This window comes from Pongo abelii, chromosome 15, assembly GCF_028885655.2.
Source record: "Pongo abelii isolate AG06213 chromosome 15, NHGRI_mPonAbe1-v2.0_pri, whole genome shotgun sequence".
Classification (NCBI taxonomy): domain Eukaryota; kingdom Metazoa; phylum Chordata; class Mammalia; order Primates; family Hominidae; genus Pongo; species Pongo abelii.
In genome coordinates, this window is record NC_072000.2 from 95,838,992 (window position 1) to 95,858,915 (window position 19,924).

The 19,924-nt window shown below is 39.5% G+C and overlaps 1 protein-coding gene across 2 annotated transcripts in view; it reads right to left on the reverse strand.

Moving 5' to 3' along the window:
• The window catches only part of PPP4R3A (protein phosphatase 4 regulatory subunit 3A), a 51,989-nt gene that overhangs the window by 19,891 nt on the left and 12,174 nt on the right, over positions 1 to 19,924 (reverse strand). For both annotated transcript variants that reach the window (XM_024231871.3, XM_024231870.3), the window contains exons 2-4: positions 12,577 to 12,632; positions 7,473 to 7,571; positions 3,431 to 4,048 (exon numbers count right to left, since the gene is read on the reverse strand). In XM_024231871.3, the coding sequence (XP_024087639.3) occupies positions 3,431 to 4,048; positions 7,473 to 7,571; positions 12,577 to 12,632 (773 nt within the window). The remainder of the gene's footprint in view (positions 1 to 3,430; positions 4,049 to 7,472; positions 7,572 to 12,576; positions 12,633 to 19,924) is intronic.

The window sequence follows — 19,924 nt, forward strand, 5'->3', positions numbered from 1 at the left end:
TTTGGTTATTCCCACCTTTACTTTTTCTAAAATGAACAAATAGGTTATACCTCATTAATATGATCTTGACCATATTTGTTACCCAAATGGCATCCAATTTCAAGACACATCCCCAAAACACTATATTCTACCAAATGGGTACCAAATGGTTAAAAAAGACATTCTCTGAACTGCTGCAGTTGGGGTACAGAAATAGAGAAAATAAGAATGTTTATGGTACTACAAAGGAAGCAGTCAATGTTAAGAGGGTGTGATATTTATTTTGTGTGCATGGGGCTATACAAAGTGGGCAGGAACCTGCATTAAACTGTACCTCAATCATTTCTTGCCAAAACATTTGTAAAATGCTACAGCCTTCACAGCAGCACTTTGAAGTGTCCAGCATTAAGAGAAACAGACGTATTGGCAGCCAGTATTTTACACAGCATATTGCAGGGAAGCAAAGATTTAACAACTTGAAATTATTCATACTTAATGAATAAAACTGGCATTTTACAGGTATGAAGACCAAGAAAACACAGAACTGACAAATCCCCACATAACAAAAACAGAACCATACGGAGCTAAAGAAAAGGATCAGGAGAACTCAGTATTTTAGTTCATACTTTTCCTTTTTTGCCTATCACTGGCTAATACTTTAGAAATACAAAATTTTCTAAACAGTAACAGACATGATTAAACATACTGCTTTATGTGTAATGTGTGCTACCAAGCAGCTCTTACTACATTTATTGTCTTCCTTTCTATACTTAACAAATTCAGGTTTCAAATAAATTTTACTTATACATCTGAGGTAGTCTTAAAAGATCTTCCAAGTCATATTACACTTATCTGCAGTGGTGCGACCTTGGCTCAATGCAAACTCTGCCTCCCAGGTGCAAATGATTCTCCTGTCTCAGCCTCTGGAGTAACTGGGATTACAGGCATGTGCCTCTGCATCCTGGATTCAAGCGATTCTCCTGCCTCATTCTCCTGAGCAGCTGGGATTAAAGGTGTCTGCCACCACGCCTGGCTAATTTTTGTATTTTTAGTAGAGACGAGGTTTTGCCTCGAGACGAGGCTGGTCTTGAACTCCCAACCTCAAGTGATCCACCCACCTCAGTCTTCCAAAGATCTATTATTCTTACAATATCATAGGCATCAAAGAATAAAAAACAACGTGTGTGTGTGTGTGTACGGGTGCAAGTAACAATTCTTTCTTTGTACTACACAAACTTTTTTTTTTGTTGTTGAGATAGGGTCTCACTCTGTTGCCCAGGCTTGAGTGCGGTGGCATGATCATTGCTCACTGCAGACTCGAACTCCTGGGCTCAAGCGATTCTCCCAACTCAGCCTCCCACATGGCTGGAATTATAGGTATGCATCACCATATCTGGCTAATTAAAAAAAAAAAAAAAAAATCTTTTTTGAGATGGAATTTCACTCCTGTTGCCCAGGCTAGAGTGCAATGGCACGATCTCAGCTCACTGCAACCTCCGCCTCCCAGATTCAAATGATTCTCCTGCCTCAGCCTCCCGAGTCTGGGATTACAGGTGCCCACCATCACGTCTAGCTAATTGTTGTATTTTTAGTAGAGATGGGGTTTTGCTATGTTGGCCAGGCTGGTCTTGAATTCTTGACCTCAGGTGATCCACCCACCTTGGCCTCCCAAAGTGCTGGGATTAAGGCGTGAGCTACCGCATCCAGCCCCAGGCTAGTCTTCAACTTCTGGGTTCAATCAATCCTCCTGCCTTGGCTTCCCAAAGTGGTGGGATTACAGGTATAAGCCACTAGGCCCAGCCTATGTAAACTTCTATTTCAGTTAGAATAGACCAATTCACACACTGGGATGACACAGTAAGAGCTTTTCTAACTTTGAGGGTGTTACAAACGCAAATTATTGTCTAGCTCTCAGAGACTTTGACTCTGTTTTGTGCAGAATTCATGATACTACACCCTAGGGGATTGTGACGCAAACACCCTAAAACACCAGATCAGAGAGATTGGGCATACTATAAGAAAAAAAATCTACATTTTAATAAGCAATTATCAGTAGATACTTAAAAAATTCCCATGAATATTACATCATATTAAACATTCTTTACATGCCTGACCTCGGTTAATTTTCAGACAACTTTACAGGGTAGGCATTAATGTCACCATCCTTCAGATGGGGAAACTGAAGCTTTAAGAAGTTAAGGCTGCCCAACTCACATAGCTACTGAGAGTTATTAAGTGACAGACGGAGCTGAAACTCAAATTCACATGGGTTTAACTCATCCACAGGCACACCCCTTAGCAAAACGTGGCTTTTGGTAGGGATACATGCAGTTATAATTTGCCTCCTCTGCTACATTCCCTAGACCCTGAAACTGGACTTTTACTGTATCATTATCTGGGAATTTTACAAATTCGTTTTAAATTTTATTTTTTTAGGTAGAGACAGGCCACAGCGCCTGGCCCACAATTCTCATTAGAATTTATATTCTGTATTTAGTGACATTTCTCTTGGCTTTGTGCTTCACTCTTTCCTCTTCCAATCTGTTCTTTTCTATGCATAATTCATACAGTAATAACCCCAATGTTCAGCATTCAACCATTTCATTAATATTATCCTCCTACAGTTAAGTATGGTGGCTCACAACTGTAATCCCAAAACTTTGCGAGGCTAAGGTGGGAGAATTGCTTGAAGCCAGGGGTTTGAGACCAGCCTGGGCAACAAAGTGAGATCCATTCTTTACAAAAAAATTTTTAAAAGGTGCATATGGTGGCATGCATCTGTAGTCTTAGCTAATTGGAAGGCTGAGGTGGGAGGATGGCTCAAGCCCAGGAGTTCAAGGTTGCAATAAGCTATGCCTGTGCCACTGCACTCCAGCCTGGGCAACAGAGCAAGACCCCAACTTAAAAAAAAAATCAGGCTGGGCCCAGTGGCTTACACCTGTATGTAATCCCAGCATTTTGGGAGGCCAGGGCAGGCAGATTGCTTGAGCTCAGAAGTTTGAGGCCAGCCTGGGCAGTACGACAAACTCCATCTCTACAAAAAATACAAAAATTGCCTGGGGGGGGGGGGGGTGGTACACACCTGTGGTCCCAGCTACTCAGGAGGCTGAGGTGGGAGGATTGTTTCAGCCAGGGAAGCGGAGGTGGAGGTTGCAGTTGCTGAGACTGCATTATTGCCCAAAAGCCTGGGTGACAGAGTAAGACCCTGTATCCAAAAAATCATCCCCTCATACCATTTCTTCAAACTACATTTGTCACACTTACGTCTCCTACCCCAGATAGAGTAACTTTCTGGTCTCGTATTATGATTGTATATTATAATCTCTTAAAATATCTCACAATACTTAACTTTATACATTAACAAAATTAAAACTCAATGTACGTATTTAAAAGGAGCAAATTGTTTTTGCTGCATCTCTTGAAGTATGAAAAAAGGAATGATCTAACTCACCTGCAACATGCCAACAATCTCTACCTTATTGAAAAAGATAAAAGAGTGAAGTGTTGATAACATGTTTTCTTCAAAGACCGAAGGAGTTGGTAGAACCATATCTTGTATATACTGAACTCTGTATGTCTGATGAATTTTTTGTTTCAGCTCAGGATCTGATATGGGAATCACTTCTTTAAACTTGGCTGTTTTTGTTAGAAATTCCCTGTGTTTTCGTGGTTGTGATAAAGCAGGATCATATTCTAAACATCCAATGACGTCCATTATACATTCTTCAGAGAACATAACTTCAAAAAGAGCAGTTCGGTTCAAGAGAAAGATGCCTTTGATAATTTCATACAAGTGGTGCAGTCCTTCAATATTTTCCAAATCTTCACACACATGAAAAAGCTCCAGGAGCTTTTTAATATAACCCTCATTTTCTAGTGCCAGTGCAAGTTTTTCACGACGAAGAGGTGAAGGTAAAGATGATGCCACAAGTTCTGCAACTTCTTCAAGGCGACTTAATTCACAAGATGGCAATTCTAAGCCTGGTGATGACATATCATCAAAACGCTCCTCTTCAGATTCATCCACAAGGTCCTGAGTGATGTCCACGGAAGGGTCCTTTCCTTGAACCTATGAAAAAAAATTTAATTGCTGACAAAATATATAACAGCTGACCAGCAAACCTAAATGCTACTCTAAGATGCATACTAGAAATGTTGTAAGAAACCTATATGATAATTTTCAAGACAAAACTGCCTACTTTTCTACATTACATTTCTCCAAATAACGTATACTTTCAATTTTAAGGAAGTTAGTCAAAGTTCAAAAACAGAATGAGCTTCCCTATAAAGTATGAGGTCTGCTGGCAAGAACAACTTTCTAGGACAGGCTAAACTAAGTGAGACTGTTATGAAACAGCCCTCTGCAGACCCACAACATAGAAGCCTGATGCTAAAACAGCCACTAACATCTCATATCCCTGGCCCTCTTTTCCAGCAGACCAAGGCAAGTCTCAGAAACAGTCCTAAGACTGTGCTAAAGGATAGCTGCCACCACCAAACTCTTCAATATTTAACTCTGAGGTGAAGATCAAATAAACACCAAATATCATAATGTTATGATCACAGAAAATATATATAATTATAAGCAAAAAGGAAAATATTTAACATCAATTGATTGTAGAAACCAAGGACCAAAGAGCGTGAACAAACTGGCTTTGGACCAAAGTGAGTCACTGATTTGCTATAACTGACAGCCCAAAAACAGGATTTAAAAAACACTAGGCAGAATACAAGTGTACCTACATAAAAATGAAGCCACATATAAAGTAAATACAACCTGTATGTAGTAGAGTTATCCCCAGAAAAGGTCTGCTGAAGGTTAAGTAACCAACCACGAAAATATTTTCCTTTCTACACACCCTAACCTGTAGCCTTCATGATCCCTCTAGGAGCCTGAAAATCTGTCATAAAACCCAATTTTATGCCACTGGAGGGGCTCTCATTATAAAAAGGTAACTTACATTGACTACATTTTAAAGTAAGGCATTTTTTTTGGTAACAAAAGGTCAATGATAAACTTTGAAATGAAACAAATTTTGTTATCTTGGCCCTAGAATTTGGGACAGTGACCACTAAAGCAAGTAGAAGGCCAAGTAGAATGGTAAAGGGATGAAAAAAATTAGACCTTATATGAAAAAGCCAAGAAGCTTAAATTGCTTAGCGTAATGAACAGATGCACTGATAGATACTAGAAAAGATGATGACCTGGAATACTCTTCTTGAAAAGTGTTGCAAGGTGATATGGTCTTGACCTCAACCAAGTGGACAGCAGCACTGAAAGGAGGCAAGTCACATTCATGGCTTGTACCTGCATGGTCTCACACTGGCTCTGAATTTGTTAATTATGTAAGCTCTCATTATAGTTTTAAGTTCCTAACACCCAAACTATGACTTTACCCACAGAAAAATGTTATATTTTGATTAGCAAACCAAATGAAAAGAGAGGAGTGCCCTTATTATATTAAGAATGCCATCTTTTTGAGTTGAGCAAATTGGTGAACATGGTTCAAGAAACAGAAAAACATTTAATATCTCAGAGAGCAAAATGTAACGACTTTCTTGGATCTAGAAAATGATTGAGAAGTTCAGACAGAACCCATAAAAAGAGTGACTGAGAAATGACACCTTGAACATAAACTATGTGAAAGTTGAAAGGGAATATTAGAAAAGAATATTAAAGCAGCTAGTGATAAAATTATTAAGATGATGGAAAACTTTATGACATTAAAGACCAAACAAAGGTAAAGATCCGACAATATTAAAGGAGAGCCAGGCATGACAATGACAGAGTGAGTTCAGGTTTGAGTTACACAGTGGCATAAAGGAAGACTGTATCCAGAGTGGAACTGTTTGATTCAGAAAGATGAAAGAGAGGAGAACAAGATTTGTCTGAATAACAGATGGTATTAACATAGCCTGAACTCATTGATGTCACCTCTCTCTCTTTGGGATAACTCTACAAGACAAAATCTAGAGAAATATGCTATAAATATAATTGTTGGACAGAAAGCAAAGAAAAACTAAAAAGATGGATGGTATTCAGATATAAATGTTAGTCCTTTCATGTTTCAGAGAAGGAAAGGGACAGCTTAACAGACAGGTTAATTTATGAAAAGCACAGCTAAGTAGAATATATACTTCAAATAAATTCCATTAAGTTAAGGAAAAACGGTGCTAAGGACACTATATCTTCTATAAATGCTATGGCTGTCAAACTTTAGGGTGCATCAGAATCACCAAAAGCAGGCAGCGACAAACTGCAGCCAGATTTGGTCTGCCACCTGTTTTTGTAAATAAAAGTTTTACTAGAAGACAGCCCCTCCATTCATTTATGTGCTGTCTATGACTACTTCCGAACAGAATAGCAGAGTTGACCTAGCTGTGACAGAGACTACATGGCCTGCAAAGCCTTAAATATTTACCATCTTGTTTTTTACAGAGAAAAGTCTGGCCTATAGGGCTTGTGAAAACAGAATTCCTAAGAAAGGATTTTAAAAAACAATTATTGGACCCTACTTGTAGTTTTTGATCCAGTAGGTCCGGGGTCGGTGGGAGGGGTGCTAGTCTCAGAATTTGCATTTCTATCAGTTCCCAGGTCATGCTTGTGCTGCTGGTTTGAGGGCCACATTCAAAGGAATTAAGGAATCTGGTGAAGATTATTCTCTAGATAAAGTAAACATGGAGATGGAAAAACCTTCTCTAGAAAGAAATGGCCTAAGAAGTGTATAACAAGAGCCAACAGCATTAGCTACTAGAGCACATACAAATGCAAATTCACAAAAGATTGTGATTATGTCACTAGGGAAAGTCCAGAATAAATTAAGAACATTCGAGCCTAGAGGCACCATAAGGCTGAATAGTCAGTCAACAGCCATACTGCTCACGACAAGTACACGGGTGGGTTTTCTTTCAAGAGCCACAAGAAGTTATGAACAAAGAGTGATGTAATCAGACTTGCATTTTTAAAAAGATCACCTAATCACTCTAGCTAAAATGTTGATTTAGGAAGATCAGTCAAGACAAAACCAATAAACCAGGCAAGAAATGATGGTGGCTTGGAAAAATACAAAAGTAAAAATGAAGATAAGCCAATGGATCTAGATTTATTATCGAGGGACTGAATGGATAAAAGCAATGATGGAAGGATAAACATGATCCACAAGTTTCTGATTTCAGCAACTGGATGGCACTTAGAAGGAGATGGGACAGATGTATGTGAGAAGATTATGTTTGGTTTTGGAGTACTAAATTTGAGATGCTAGTGAACACGAAAGGAGAAAGTTTCAAAAGGCAGGTGGATATAAAACACAAAGGCATGAGCTAGGGAGTTTAGTGTCAATAAATTATACCTTCCTTTAAATCAAGTTCAAAGACAGCAGTGAATTTAAAAGATCAATTTGAAATTTATTTAAACTCTTGGGCATTAGTTGAAAGCATGGCAAAAAACTAAACACTTAAAGAAAGCATGTTGATTTTTTTATTTAAAAAATTACCTGACATATTTTCTCCCAAATTTCATCACATCCAGCTTTTTCTTGAAAGCTAAGGGCCAAGTCATAATTTTCTGCTTCAGACCACACAATCAGAGTGTCCTTTGGAGACATAAAAGGAGTCTGAGTGATTAACATACACTATCACAAACAAAAATGAACAAACAAAAGGAAATAAAACTGTGCTCATTTTTACTTTTTGCAACACTAATACTGGCAATTATCAATGTCTTTCTTTTTCAAAACAATGACTTTTTACACTTCACTTTCCCCAATCTATAAAATAAAAATAATGTTTCCTTAAGGACAACTTAAACCAATATATGAAATATATTCTTTTCATGCATTGCAAAAGATAAAAACAAAACATTATACCAATTATACCAATGCTATCCGAAAAAACTGACTTACATTTTATGCTGTCATTAAAATGTCCAAAGAGGAAATCTAAGCATAAAATAGCTAGGGCATGTTAGGACGATAGGGTTAATAAAACTCCTTCTCTCTTCCCTCTATTGTCAGCAGGTATTTTTCACCAGGGGCTTCTGAGGTCCATGAAGCCCTTGAAATCATTGGCTAAATTTGTAGTACGTGAGCATTTACCTATACATAGGTTTGTTGTTGTTTTTTTTTTAAAAAACTTAGCAAAGTGCTATGGTTCAAGAAGCAGCAAACTCCTAGCACCTACCACCCTTTCATTCCTATTCAGAACTTCTTAGCTTTATTTTTTGTAGAGATGGGGGTCTTGTCATGTTGCCTAGGCTGGTCTTGAACTCCTGGCCTCGGGCCCTCCCGCCTTGGCCTCCCAAAGCACTGGGATTACAAGTATGAGCCACAGTGCCTGGCCATCTAGACAGAACTTTAATGAACATTTAATGAACAGTTCAACAGTTTTTATTAAGATGTAATCTCAGCAAGACACTGCACATACAATACTGAGACCATTTTATATTCCTCATAGTACCAAGAGCATATATTCTACAATATGCATGGTATAATAAAAATATTTGGCTGGGTGTGGTGGCTCATGCCTGTAATCCCAGTACTTTGGGAGGCTGAGGTGGGTGGAGGTCAGAAGTTTGAGGCCAGCCTGGCTAACACGGTGAAACCCCATCTCTACTAAAAATACAAAAATTAGCCGGGCATGTGCCTGTAATCCCAGCCACTCGGGAGACTGAGGCAGGAGAATTGCTTGAACCCAGGAGGCGGAGGTTGCAGTGAGCTGAGACTGTGCCACTGCACTCCAGCCTGGGCAACAGAAACAAAACTCTGTCTCCAAAAAAAAAAAAAAAAATAGAGTCAAAATATTTATAAGGCCTAATATATCCTTTTGGCAGGGTGCGGTGGCTCACGCCTCTAATCACAGCACTTTGGGAGGCCAAGGCAGGCGGATCACCTGAGGTCAGGAGTTCAAGACCAGCCTGGCCAACATGGTAAAGCCCCGTCTCTACTAAAAATACAAAAAACTTTTAGCCAGGCATGATGGCGGATGCCTGCAATCCCAGCTACACGGGAGGCTGACGTGGGAGTCACTTGAACCCAGGAGGCAGAGGTTGCAGTGAGCCGAGATCGTGCCACTGCACTCCAGCCTGGGTGACAGAGTGAGAGTCTGTCTCAAAAAAAAAAAAAAAAAAAAAAAAAAAATCCTTTCAAATCTTACTGGCAATAAATAAATATACATACTGTTTGATAGCAATCAACCATTTCAAAAAAGGACCCTCTCATTGAGAGCAACCTACAAATCATCTCATACAAGAAATACTGAATGGTACAAAGGAGGGTTACATTTAATGGCTAACTTCAAAATCTGAAGGGCTATGTCACTCGGTGTTTTTTCAAGCTGGTACAAAAAGAATTTAGAAGAGTAAAGTTAGATGGATTTGAGTACGGTATAAAGAAAAAAATAATTCAATCTGACTAGTAAGTAACCAAAAACAGCTATGCAAAGGCCGACGACTGGGTATCCATCAGGATGATAATGGTTCCTGTATTGAGAAGGAAAGATGACTAGCTTAAGGTACCTTTAAGGACCTATGATTCTATTGCAGCAGTTTCTGATCTTTCTCACTAGCAAGGACACTTCTGTTTTTTTTGTTTGTTTGTTTTTTGAGATAGTGTCTCTATCACTCAGGCTGCGGTGTAGTGGTGCCATCATGGCTCACTGCAGCCTCTACTTTCCTGGGCTCAGGTGGTCCTTCCACCTCAGCCTCCCAAGTAGCTGGAACTACAGGCATGTGCCACCATGCCCAATGTTTGTATTTTTTGTAGAGGCGGAGTTATGCCACGTTGCCCAGGCTGGTCTCAAACTCCTGGGCTCTAAAAGTGCTAGAATTACAGGCGTGAGCCACCACTCCCAGCCAAGAACCTTCTTAATCTAACACAAATGGATTCCATGTTTAAAAATGTGTCTAAGCAAGGCACAATGGTGTATCCCTATAGTCCCAGCTAGTTAGGGGGCTGAGGAGGGAGGACTGCTTGAGGCCAGGAGTTGGAAGCTGCAGTGCACTATGATCACACCTGTGAATAACAGCCACTGTACTCCAGCCTGAGCAACATATCAAGACCCCATCTCTAAAAAAGTAAAAATGAAAAATTTATCTGCCAAACTGCATATTAACTCTGTTCAGTCATTTATATAACTGTCAATCATGAGACCAGTAGTCTCACTGGACTAAAGTGCTGCCAGCCAGAAGTAAATAAATGAGAATCTGATTTGGTTGTGCAGTATTACTAAGTCTATAATTTTTATTCAGAATTTTGGAAAACACCTCAAACTCCACTTTTTATACTATGTTAAAGGACTTCCAGATATCACAGACACCAGGCAGGCAATCTGATCCAGACTGCGTAGCAGTTCAAGCTCAAAACTATTAACATTCTAAGATCAACATGCCAAAAATTAGTAAGGTTTCATTTTTAGTTTACCTTTATAATTCACCAGAACAGAACAAATGGTAGAAGAATTTGCAGTTAATCTATAATTCTGGCAGCCTAAATACTTTACAAGGTTATCCGCTCAGTAAATACTGAGCACTTATTATAAGGCTCCAGGTAAGACAAAATTAAAGTTACGTTATTTTCCCTCAAGATAGCATGGAATGAAAATACTAAGAAATTTAGGAGGTAAAGAGGCCACAGTATAAATTCTAATACCACCATCTATGTGGCAGGTAATGCTTAGGAAGTGAGGTAACCTCTCTGAGCCTCAGTTTCCCCATCATTAGGATGGGAAAGATATATACTGTTATGAAAACTAGTCATAATACAGATACCACTTTTTTTTTTTTTTTTTTTTTGAGATGGAGTCTCGCTCTGTCGCCCAGGCTGGAGTGCAGTGGCGCAATCTCGGCTCACCGCAAGCTCCACCTCCCAGGTTCACGCCATTCTCCTGCCTCAACCTCCTGAATAGCTGGGACTACAGGTGCCTGCCACCATGCCCAGCTTATTTTTTGTATATTTAGTAGAGACGGGGTTTCACCGTGTTAGGATGGTCTCGATCTCCTGACCTCATGATCTGCCCGCCTCGGCCTCCCAAAGTGCTGGGATTACAGGCGTGAGCCACCGCGCCTGGCTGGTACTACTTCTTAGTGATGAAAACAAAGTTGGGAAAAAATAACAATCATCTTGGGAGTGAAGGGAACAACCTGCCCAAATTAGATGGCTCCTAAAATTCTGATAAATACGATTATCAGCCCAATAAAGGCTACTAGGATAAGTGTAAAGCCAATAACACATTCTGCTATAATGTATATTCAGAATCACTTGGAGGCTGATGCTTAAGTCAGGGTATAGCCAGACATATGCTCTTAATTACCCATTTGACAAATCTAGCAAGTTTATAAAATTTTAGAAACTGCTCTTCTGTGTTCCTTGAAGATTCCAAATATTACAGCAACTTTTCTCCAAATTATCTTGCTTATCACCCAAAAACCTATAGACTGAGACACATGAATCTGTTCATTCATTCTCAAAACAGTTTCCATCTTTCCTTTTTCTTAAGATGTGCTTTTACTCTTCAGCTGAATACAACTTCAAAACATGAATTTAATGTATTTAAGTATGGAAGACCAAAGCCAAATACTCCAGGCTCTAGATTTTTCCATTAAACTTAAGTTTTCTTAAGAACATTAAATGCAATACAGTATTATATCAGACTATCAAACTATCAAGAAAATATACTGTATGAATGTTTGGTGGATAAATAAATCACGACTAAATATATTTAGGAGTTGACACCAGCATTCCTAACCACTATTTGTGTGGTCAAACAAGTCACGACCTTTACGCATCACCTAATGGGAAAAATAAAAACAATACTAACTTCCTTCTAGTATTTTAAAGATCAATGATGAAGCAAAGAACTTTATGAACAAGCTGGTAATCTTCTTTCTTCTCAATTAACTATTTTGTATCTGCATCTTCCGGGCAATGAGGGAACTGATCTTGACTTCACTGGCTATATAGAGCACTCATCTTGTGTGTCTGTGTGGGTGTACGTGAAGCACACGTGCGTGTGTACTGAATGAATACCATTTAATAACAGCACTAGCTGATACTAAGTGAAAGATTTACTTTCTGATATTTCTTTGCATATTAGAAAGGTTTAAGAAAGTGTATTTTGAGTACACTGTACTGTGAAGTACAGTTATCTTCAAAACTGTAGTATCATAATAAGACCCTATTCAGGAATCTGTAAAAGAAATCGGATTCATATGACAGATTCCTATCTACACAGTACTGCTGTAGAGGGAGATATTAATGTTCCTTCTGCACTATCATCCACAACAGGAATTTTCACCATTTAACTGTGTTAGTAGCAGCTTATCACATCAATGGTCACCTTTTTTTTTAGGTAAAAACAAGGAAATTTTAAGGCTCAGTTGCTATAATAGGTGGAACACAAACTCCATTTTAACTTCTGGCAAGCTTTTTAAATTTAAAATTATTGTGTTAAACACTATAGGAATTGGCAGAAATCCTATTTTAGAATTTCACTGGCAAACTGTTGTAATCTGTTCTAAATTTTTCACTATAAGCAATCAGATAATAAACTTTCATTTATTCAAAAGGAAAATACGCATGATAAAACACATCTTCAAAATTTTACCTGTTGTTTCTGGTATGCGGTGTTAGGATTTATTTTGGACTCTAAAAGTAGAGAACCTAGGAAACAGAAAAAGACATTCCATTATGTTACTGTAAAACAGCAAAATTATATTCCCTTACGTACATACATATTTCCTTAAAAAAAATTTTTTTTTTATGAGACAGGGCCTCTCTCTGTCGCCCAGACTGGAGTGCAGTGGTGCGATCCTCAGCTCACTGCAACCTCCGCCTCCCAGGCTCAAGAGATTCTCCTGCCTCAGCCTCCTGAGCAGCTGGGATTACAGGTGTGCGCCACCACAACAGGCTAATGTTTTGTATTTTTAGTAGAGACGGGGTTTCACCATGTTGGTCAGGCTGGTCTCAAACTCCTGACCTCAGGTGATCCACCAGCCTCAGCCTCCCAAGGTGCTGGCATTACACCCGTGAGCCACTGTGCCTGGCCTCAAAAAATATTTTTAAATATTTTTTCACTTTTTGTAGAGATAGAGTCTCGCTATGTTGCCCAGGCTGGTCTGCAACTCCTGGGCTCAAGTGATCCTCCCACTGCCCCCTCCTCCCAAAGTGCTGGGATTGCAGGTGCAAGCCACTGTGCCCGGCCATATTTCCTTTTCTGAACATCTGATGCAAACTCAACTTCAGTTATAGAAAAATTATTATTATTTGGGACAGAGTCTCACTCTGTCGCCAGGCTGGAGTGCAGTGGCGCGATCTCGGCTCACTGCAACCTCCGCCTCCCGAGTTCAAGCGATTCTCCTGCCTCAGCCTCCTGAGAAGCTGGGACTACAGACATGCGCCACCACGCCCAGCTAATTTTGTATTTTTAGTAGAGATGGCGTTTCACCATGTTGGCCAGGATGGTCTCAATCTCTTGACCTCGTGATCCACCAGCCTCGGCCTCCCAAAGTGCTGGGATTACAGGCGTGAGCCACCGTGCCTGGCCTAGAAAAATTATTTTTAAAACAATGTAAGTTTAATTACAGTAACTTGTAACCCAAGAAATGTTTTTCTGAGACAGAGTCTCTGCTCTGTTGCAGTTGTGCGATCTCAGCTCACTGCAACCTCCACCTTCTGGGTAGTTGGGATAGGTGCCAGCTACCATGCTTGGTGAATTTTTTTATTTTTTGTACAGAGGGGGTCTCCCTTTATTGCCCAGGCTGGTCTCTGGGCTCAAACAATCTACCCGTCTTGGCCTCCCAAAGTGCTGGGACTACAGGCACAAGCCACTGCACCCAGCCAATAAATGTTTTATATACGTGCTTACTTTTAACAGGAAAGACATGATAATCTGACGAGTAAGGACTGGATAACAATAGAAAATCTACTAATTTATGGACAGCAGAAGGTAATTAAACAACACAATGTGAAGTCAGATGATCTGGGTTAAAATCTCTTATATATTGTATGACTTCCCATACCCCTCTCCTCTTATCAACCGGTTCTAGTTTATACCTGCAAGTACTACCTGAAGACAAACTCTGGCCCAAAATATTTGAGAAAAAGCAGTTTTCTCTGCAACTGTCTCTCATACGGAGCTTTCATTTCTTCTATTACACTTAACAATTGCTTTACCCATTCCAAATAGTGGTTAGATGGCTAAGAGTGCTCTTAACATTTCCAAATTTAGTTTGCTTTTATATCAAAATTCATTTGTTTTATGAATGCTGTCCAATATTAATGATTTAATGACCATTCACTACTGTGTGCTCAGAACAGTACCAAGTAATACCGAACGCAGTAAATTAACCAAGTTCTGAGAACTCAATTTGTGTATGTCTTATGCACATGAACAGCTTTCCACTTCACACCAACCCTCCCAACTATGTCTAGTACAGGTGACCTAATTAATCCAAAATCTCTTTCTTATCCTTTGAGTACTTAAGGTAACTAAACATTCACCATATTATTTTTTTCTACCTGTATTCCCCACAAACCCCATGTCTTTGGGCTTTTTTTCTTTACAAAAACTGGTTTTGGCTTAGGAGGCTCAGATAAGCATTCTCACATTTTGGAGAAAATGCTGTTTTAGTCTTCTTCCTCTTTATCCAACTTTTGCCAGATTAATCAAAACACATTTTCCAGTGCCCCTTCAATTCTCTTTATGCTCAATTTTCAGGATTTTATTTTGGTTATTAAGAGCTGTGCTAGTGATAAATTCACAACATGAAAAAGCAGCAGGTGGCCAGGTGTGGTGGCTCACACCTATAACCCAGCACTTTGGGAAGCTGAGGTGGGAGGATCACCTGAGGCCAGGAGTTTGAGAACGATTTTGCCAATAAAGTAGGACCTTGCCTCTGCAAAAATAAAATAACAATAAAATAAAATAAAAATAAGAAAAAGTAGGCTGGGCGTGGTGACTCACGCCTGTAATCCCAGCATTTTGGAAGGTTGAGGTGGGCAGATCGCTTGAGGTCAGGAGTTTGAGACCAGCCTGGCCAACATGATTAAACCCCATCTGTACTAAAAATACAAAAATTAGCCGGGCATGGTTGCAGTGAGCTGAGATCGCATCACTGCAATCCAGCCTCGTCAACAGAGACTCTGCCTCAAAAAGTAAATAAATAAATAAATAAATAAATAAATAAATAAATAAATAAGCTGGATGAGGTAGGGCATGCCTATAATTCTAGCCACTCAAGAGACAAGCAGGAGGATCTCCTGAGCCCAGGATCTCAAGACTACAGTGAGCCATGACTGTGCCACTACACTCTAGACTGGGTTCTAGACTGGGTGATAAGAGATCCTGTCTCAAAAAACAAAGGAAGGTGCAGTGGCTCATGCCTGTAATCCCAGCACTTTGGGAGGCCGAGATGGGAGGATTGCTTGAGGCTAGCCTGCTCTCATATATAGGATGGTGAGACCCCATACTATATATTTGTAATATAAAATTTAAAAAAAAGTATAAAAATCTCCAACTATCTTTGTAGTCTTTCATTATTTTAATTACCAGAATAAAAATTGCATTCTATTATTCTCCACAGAAATAATAAAGTATATAAAGTACATTATGGATCAATATTACTTTTTTTTTTTTTTTTGAGACGGAGTTTCGCTCTTGTTGCCCAGGCTGGAATGCAATCGTGCGATCCTGGCTCACCACAACCTCCACCTCCTGGGTTCAAGTGACTGTCCTGCCTCAGCCTCCTGAGTAGCTGGGCATGTGCCACCATGCCTGGCTAATTTTGTATTTTTAGTAGAGACAGGGTTTCTCTATGTTGGTCAGGCTCGTCTTGAATTCCCAACCTCAGATAATCTGCCCGCCTCAGCAGGCAGGTGGGTCACTTGAGGTCAGAGGTTCAAGACCAGCCTGGCCAACATGGTGAAACTCCGTCTCTACTAAAGACACACAAAAACCTACTTTGAAATACAACTCATATTCTCAGACACAATCTATCTCCAGAAAATTACAAAAGTAAAATAGAGTGAAAGAATTGGATTACTTTATCAAATTATATTTCAGAAGATGCAAGATCTCTAATGGCATAGGACCCAACTAGGAAACGCACAAAAGTACAACCTATATAAAAGAAAAAATTGGGCATCACAATTAAAAACTTGTTTGTGCTGCAAACAATACCATCAAGTAAAAAGAAAGCCCACAGAATGAGAGAAAAGATTTGGAAAGCATATATCTGGTAAAGGACTTGTATCCGGAATATATAAAGGATTCTTACAACTCAATATTAAAATGTGGGCAATGAATTTGAATAGAAATTTATCCAAAAAGGATATACAAAAAACTAGTAAGCATATGAAAAGATGCTCAGCATTAGTCATTAGGGAAATGCAAATCAAACCCACAAATAAAGGCCAGGCACGGTGGCTCATGCCTATAATACCAGCACTTTGGGAGGCTGAGGCAGGTGGATCACTTGAGGTCAGGAGTTCGAGACCAGCCTGGCCAAAATGGTGAAACCCCATCTCTATAAAAGACACACAAAAAATTAACTGGGCATGGTTGTGCATGTCTTTAAACCCAGCTACTCAGGAGGCTGAGGCAGGAGAATCACTTTAACCTGGGATGTGGAGGTTGCAGTGAGCCAGGATTGCACCACTGCACTCCAGCCTGGACGACAGAGACTCTGTCTCAAATGAAAACAAAAACCAAAACCACAAACGAGATACCATTTAGTACCCACTAGAATGTCTACAATCAAAGACAAGACAATAACAAGTGGTGACAAGGCTGTAGAGAAACGGGAAGCTTCATACATTGCTTCTGGGAATATAAAACGAGGCATCAATTTTGGAAAAGTTTCGCAGTTCTTCAAAAACCTAAGCAGTTACCTTGCAATTTCCCTTCTCGGTATATATCCAAGAGAAATGAATACATGCCCAGACAAAAACTTGTACATTTATATTCACAGCAAGGTTATTTACAACAGCAAAAAATGAACAGATAAATTCAATGTGGCATATACTCAGCTACACAGAGTAATGAAAACCTAACACATTACAATACGTATAAACCTTGAAAACATATGAAATTAAAGAAGCCCATCACAAAATACCACACGTCCAGATAGATAAAGTTATATGTGTGTGTGTGTGTGTGTGTGTGTATATGTTTTTTTTTTTTTTTTAAGACAGTCTCTCTGTTGCCCAGGCTGGAGTGCAGTGGCGTGATCTGAGCTCACCGCAGCCTCTGCCTCCTGGGTTCAAACAATTCTCCTGCCTCAGCCACCTGAGTAGCTGGGACTACAGGCATGTACCACCATGCCCAACTAATTTTTGTATTTTTAGTAGAGACTGGGTTTTACCATGTTGACCAGGCTGGTCTCAAACTCCTGACCTCAAGTGATATGCCTGACTCGGCCTTCCAAAGTGCTGGGATTACAGGTGTGAGCCACCGTTCCCAGTCCAGACAGGTAAATTTAGAGACAGCAAACAGATTAGTGCTTGTTTAGGGCTGGGAGGAAGTGAAAGTGGGTAGTGATTGCTAACGGGCACATGATTTTTTTCAGAGGAGACAAAATGTTCTAAAATTAGATTGTGGTGATGGTTGCAAACCTGTGATTATACTAAAAAACAATGAATTGTACATTTTGAATTGGTGAATTATATAGTATGTAAATACTGTTTAAAAAAAAAACAACAAAAAACAGGTGAAGTGCAGCCTGGGCAATATAGTGAGACCTTGTCTCTACAAAAAAATTGAAAAAATTAGCCAAGTGTGGCAGCGCGCGCCTGTAATCCCAGCTGCTCAGGAGGCAGAGGTGGGAGGATTGCCTAAGCCTTGGAAATGCAGGTTGTAGTGAGCCAAGACCATGCCACTGCACTCCAGCCTAGGCAACAGAGCAAAACCCAGTCTCAAAAAAACAAAACAAAACAAACACACACAAAAAGGTAAACTCTAAAGTATAAATATTCATACAATGGATACCACGAACAATGTTAATATATGAATCAAAGAGTAAACACAACAGATATTTTACAAACCTGAACAAAAGACAGCTGAGACAAAGGTATAAACCATACAATTCCATTTACACAAAGCTCACAAAGTGGCAAAATTAACCTATCATTAGGCTAGCAGTTTTCTCTGGGTAGGATAGTGACTGGGGAGGAACATGAAGTAGGCTTCCAGAGTAGTGGTTATGATGTTTTTTCAAGGGTGTGCTCGTTATTTTTTGAAAATTCATCAAATTGAATACTTATGATTTGTGTACCTTTTTGATGTATTATACTGCAATTCAAAAGTTTAAGTTTAAGAAGTCAGAAACACATAGCACAGGGGATTGAGGTTGTTATTCAAGTTGTGCTTTCAAGAAACACATGCCTGATTTTTACAGTCACTAAAACAAAAAACACGGCAGTGCAGTGGTATGACATTGTCAGCCACCTAATCCCTAATAGCAATTATTTCTCAAGTACCAGTCTCTTTTACATTTTCTTCAAAACTCTCTTAGTAGTGTTTACAGGATCAGGATAATTAGAAAGGGGGGGGAAAGGTTTGACGTACTCCCTTCCAAAGTTCTGGCTAAAACAGGACATACTAGAAGCTTCTAGTATTGGGAAATGTTTTTCTGGACCATTCAGGATATTAGAGGGAAGTATCCCCTGAAACTCTCTTTTCAGCCATATCACACAGTTTTGGTCTAGGAAGTCCAGCTCTGATCCCCAATACCATATTCCCAAAGAGATAAGTAGGCTGTAGAGGCTAGAAAGTTCAAAGTCTTTCAACTTGAGGGCTCAGTAAGACAATAAATAAAAGACACAATACTAGGTTTATTCCTAGTCTATTAGGTTTCCCTCCATCACCTAATAGGTTTTATTGAGCCAAGTTATAAACACTAAACCAATCAACTATAAAAGATCCAGTTCAGTGTTAGTATCAATTAACACAATCCTTCGCCCCAACAAGTTTGTATTTTGTTGCTACAGCTACAGTATTAGGCACAGTAATTCTATCCTACTAAGGTATGGGTATGGATGGGGATATAGAGCTCAACTTTAGGAGAGGTATTTATTAAATAACATGGTAGCAGAGATGACAGGCGAGAAATGATGATCCTTAGCAGGAGACCTCAGCAACATTAAGAGGGAGGCAGAGAAGGTTCTAACTAAGAGCAAAACATGTTTCTGAAAACAGTTATGTCTAGTGGAACTCAATAACTGAAGCACACACTCAAGACAGACCCCATTCACCCCAACTCATCTGAGAAACACATCTATCCTCTCCAATGAAACAGATGCCCTCATCTCCCAAGAGGAATCATTTACACACACACACACACACACACACACACACACACGAGATACCTTCTCCCACACATCTGAGAAAGACATTGTCACAAAGACCAGGGATAGGAAATCCTACACTCCAAAATTCAAGAAAACTCCAATATTGAGACTTGAGAAAGAATGAGAAAGGAAACACAGAGAAAAATGAAAATCAAGAGAGTGCTAAAGCTAAGCGGAATCCATCAGTACTTCTAATTAGATCTGCCACTGTGGAATCTATCATTCCTAACAAGTTCTAATGTCTACTAATTGATATGTGCACTTGGACTTTCTCAAAAACATAAGGCGTCCTTAATACTCATTTACCAGTACCAAGACTGAAAATTGAATCATCTTCACCTACCCAACTTTTAAACACATACTATTCTTTGGGCCAACCATTCTTCTAGGAAATTACCCTATACCCTCAGATAAGTGCCAAGGTATATGGATAAAGATTTCATCAGCTGAGTCTGTAATGGCAACAAACTAAAAACAATCTATACCAGCCGTTCTCAAAATGTGATCTGGGGACACCATGGGGCCTGCAAAGTCAAAATTATTTTCAAAATGATACTACAAGGTTACATGCCTTTTCCACCATTAATTCTCTCAGTCTACACTGATAC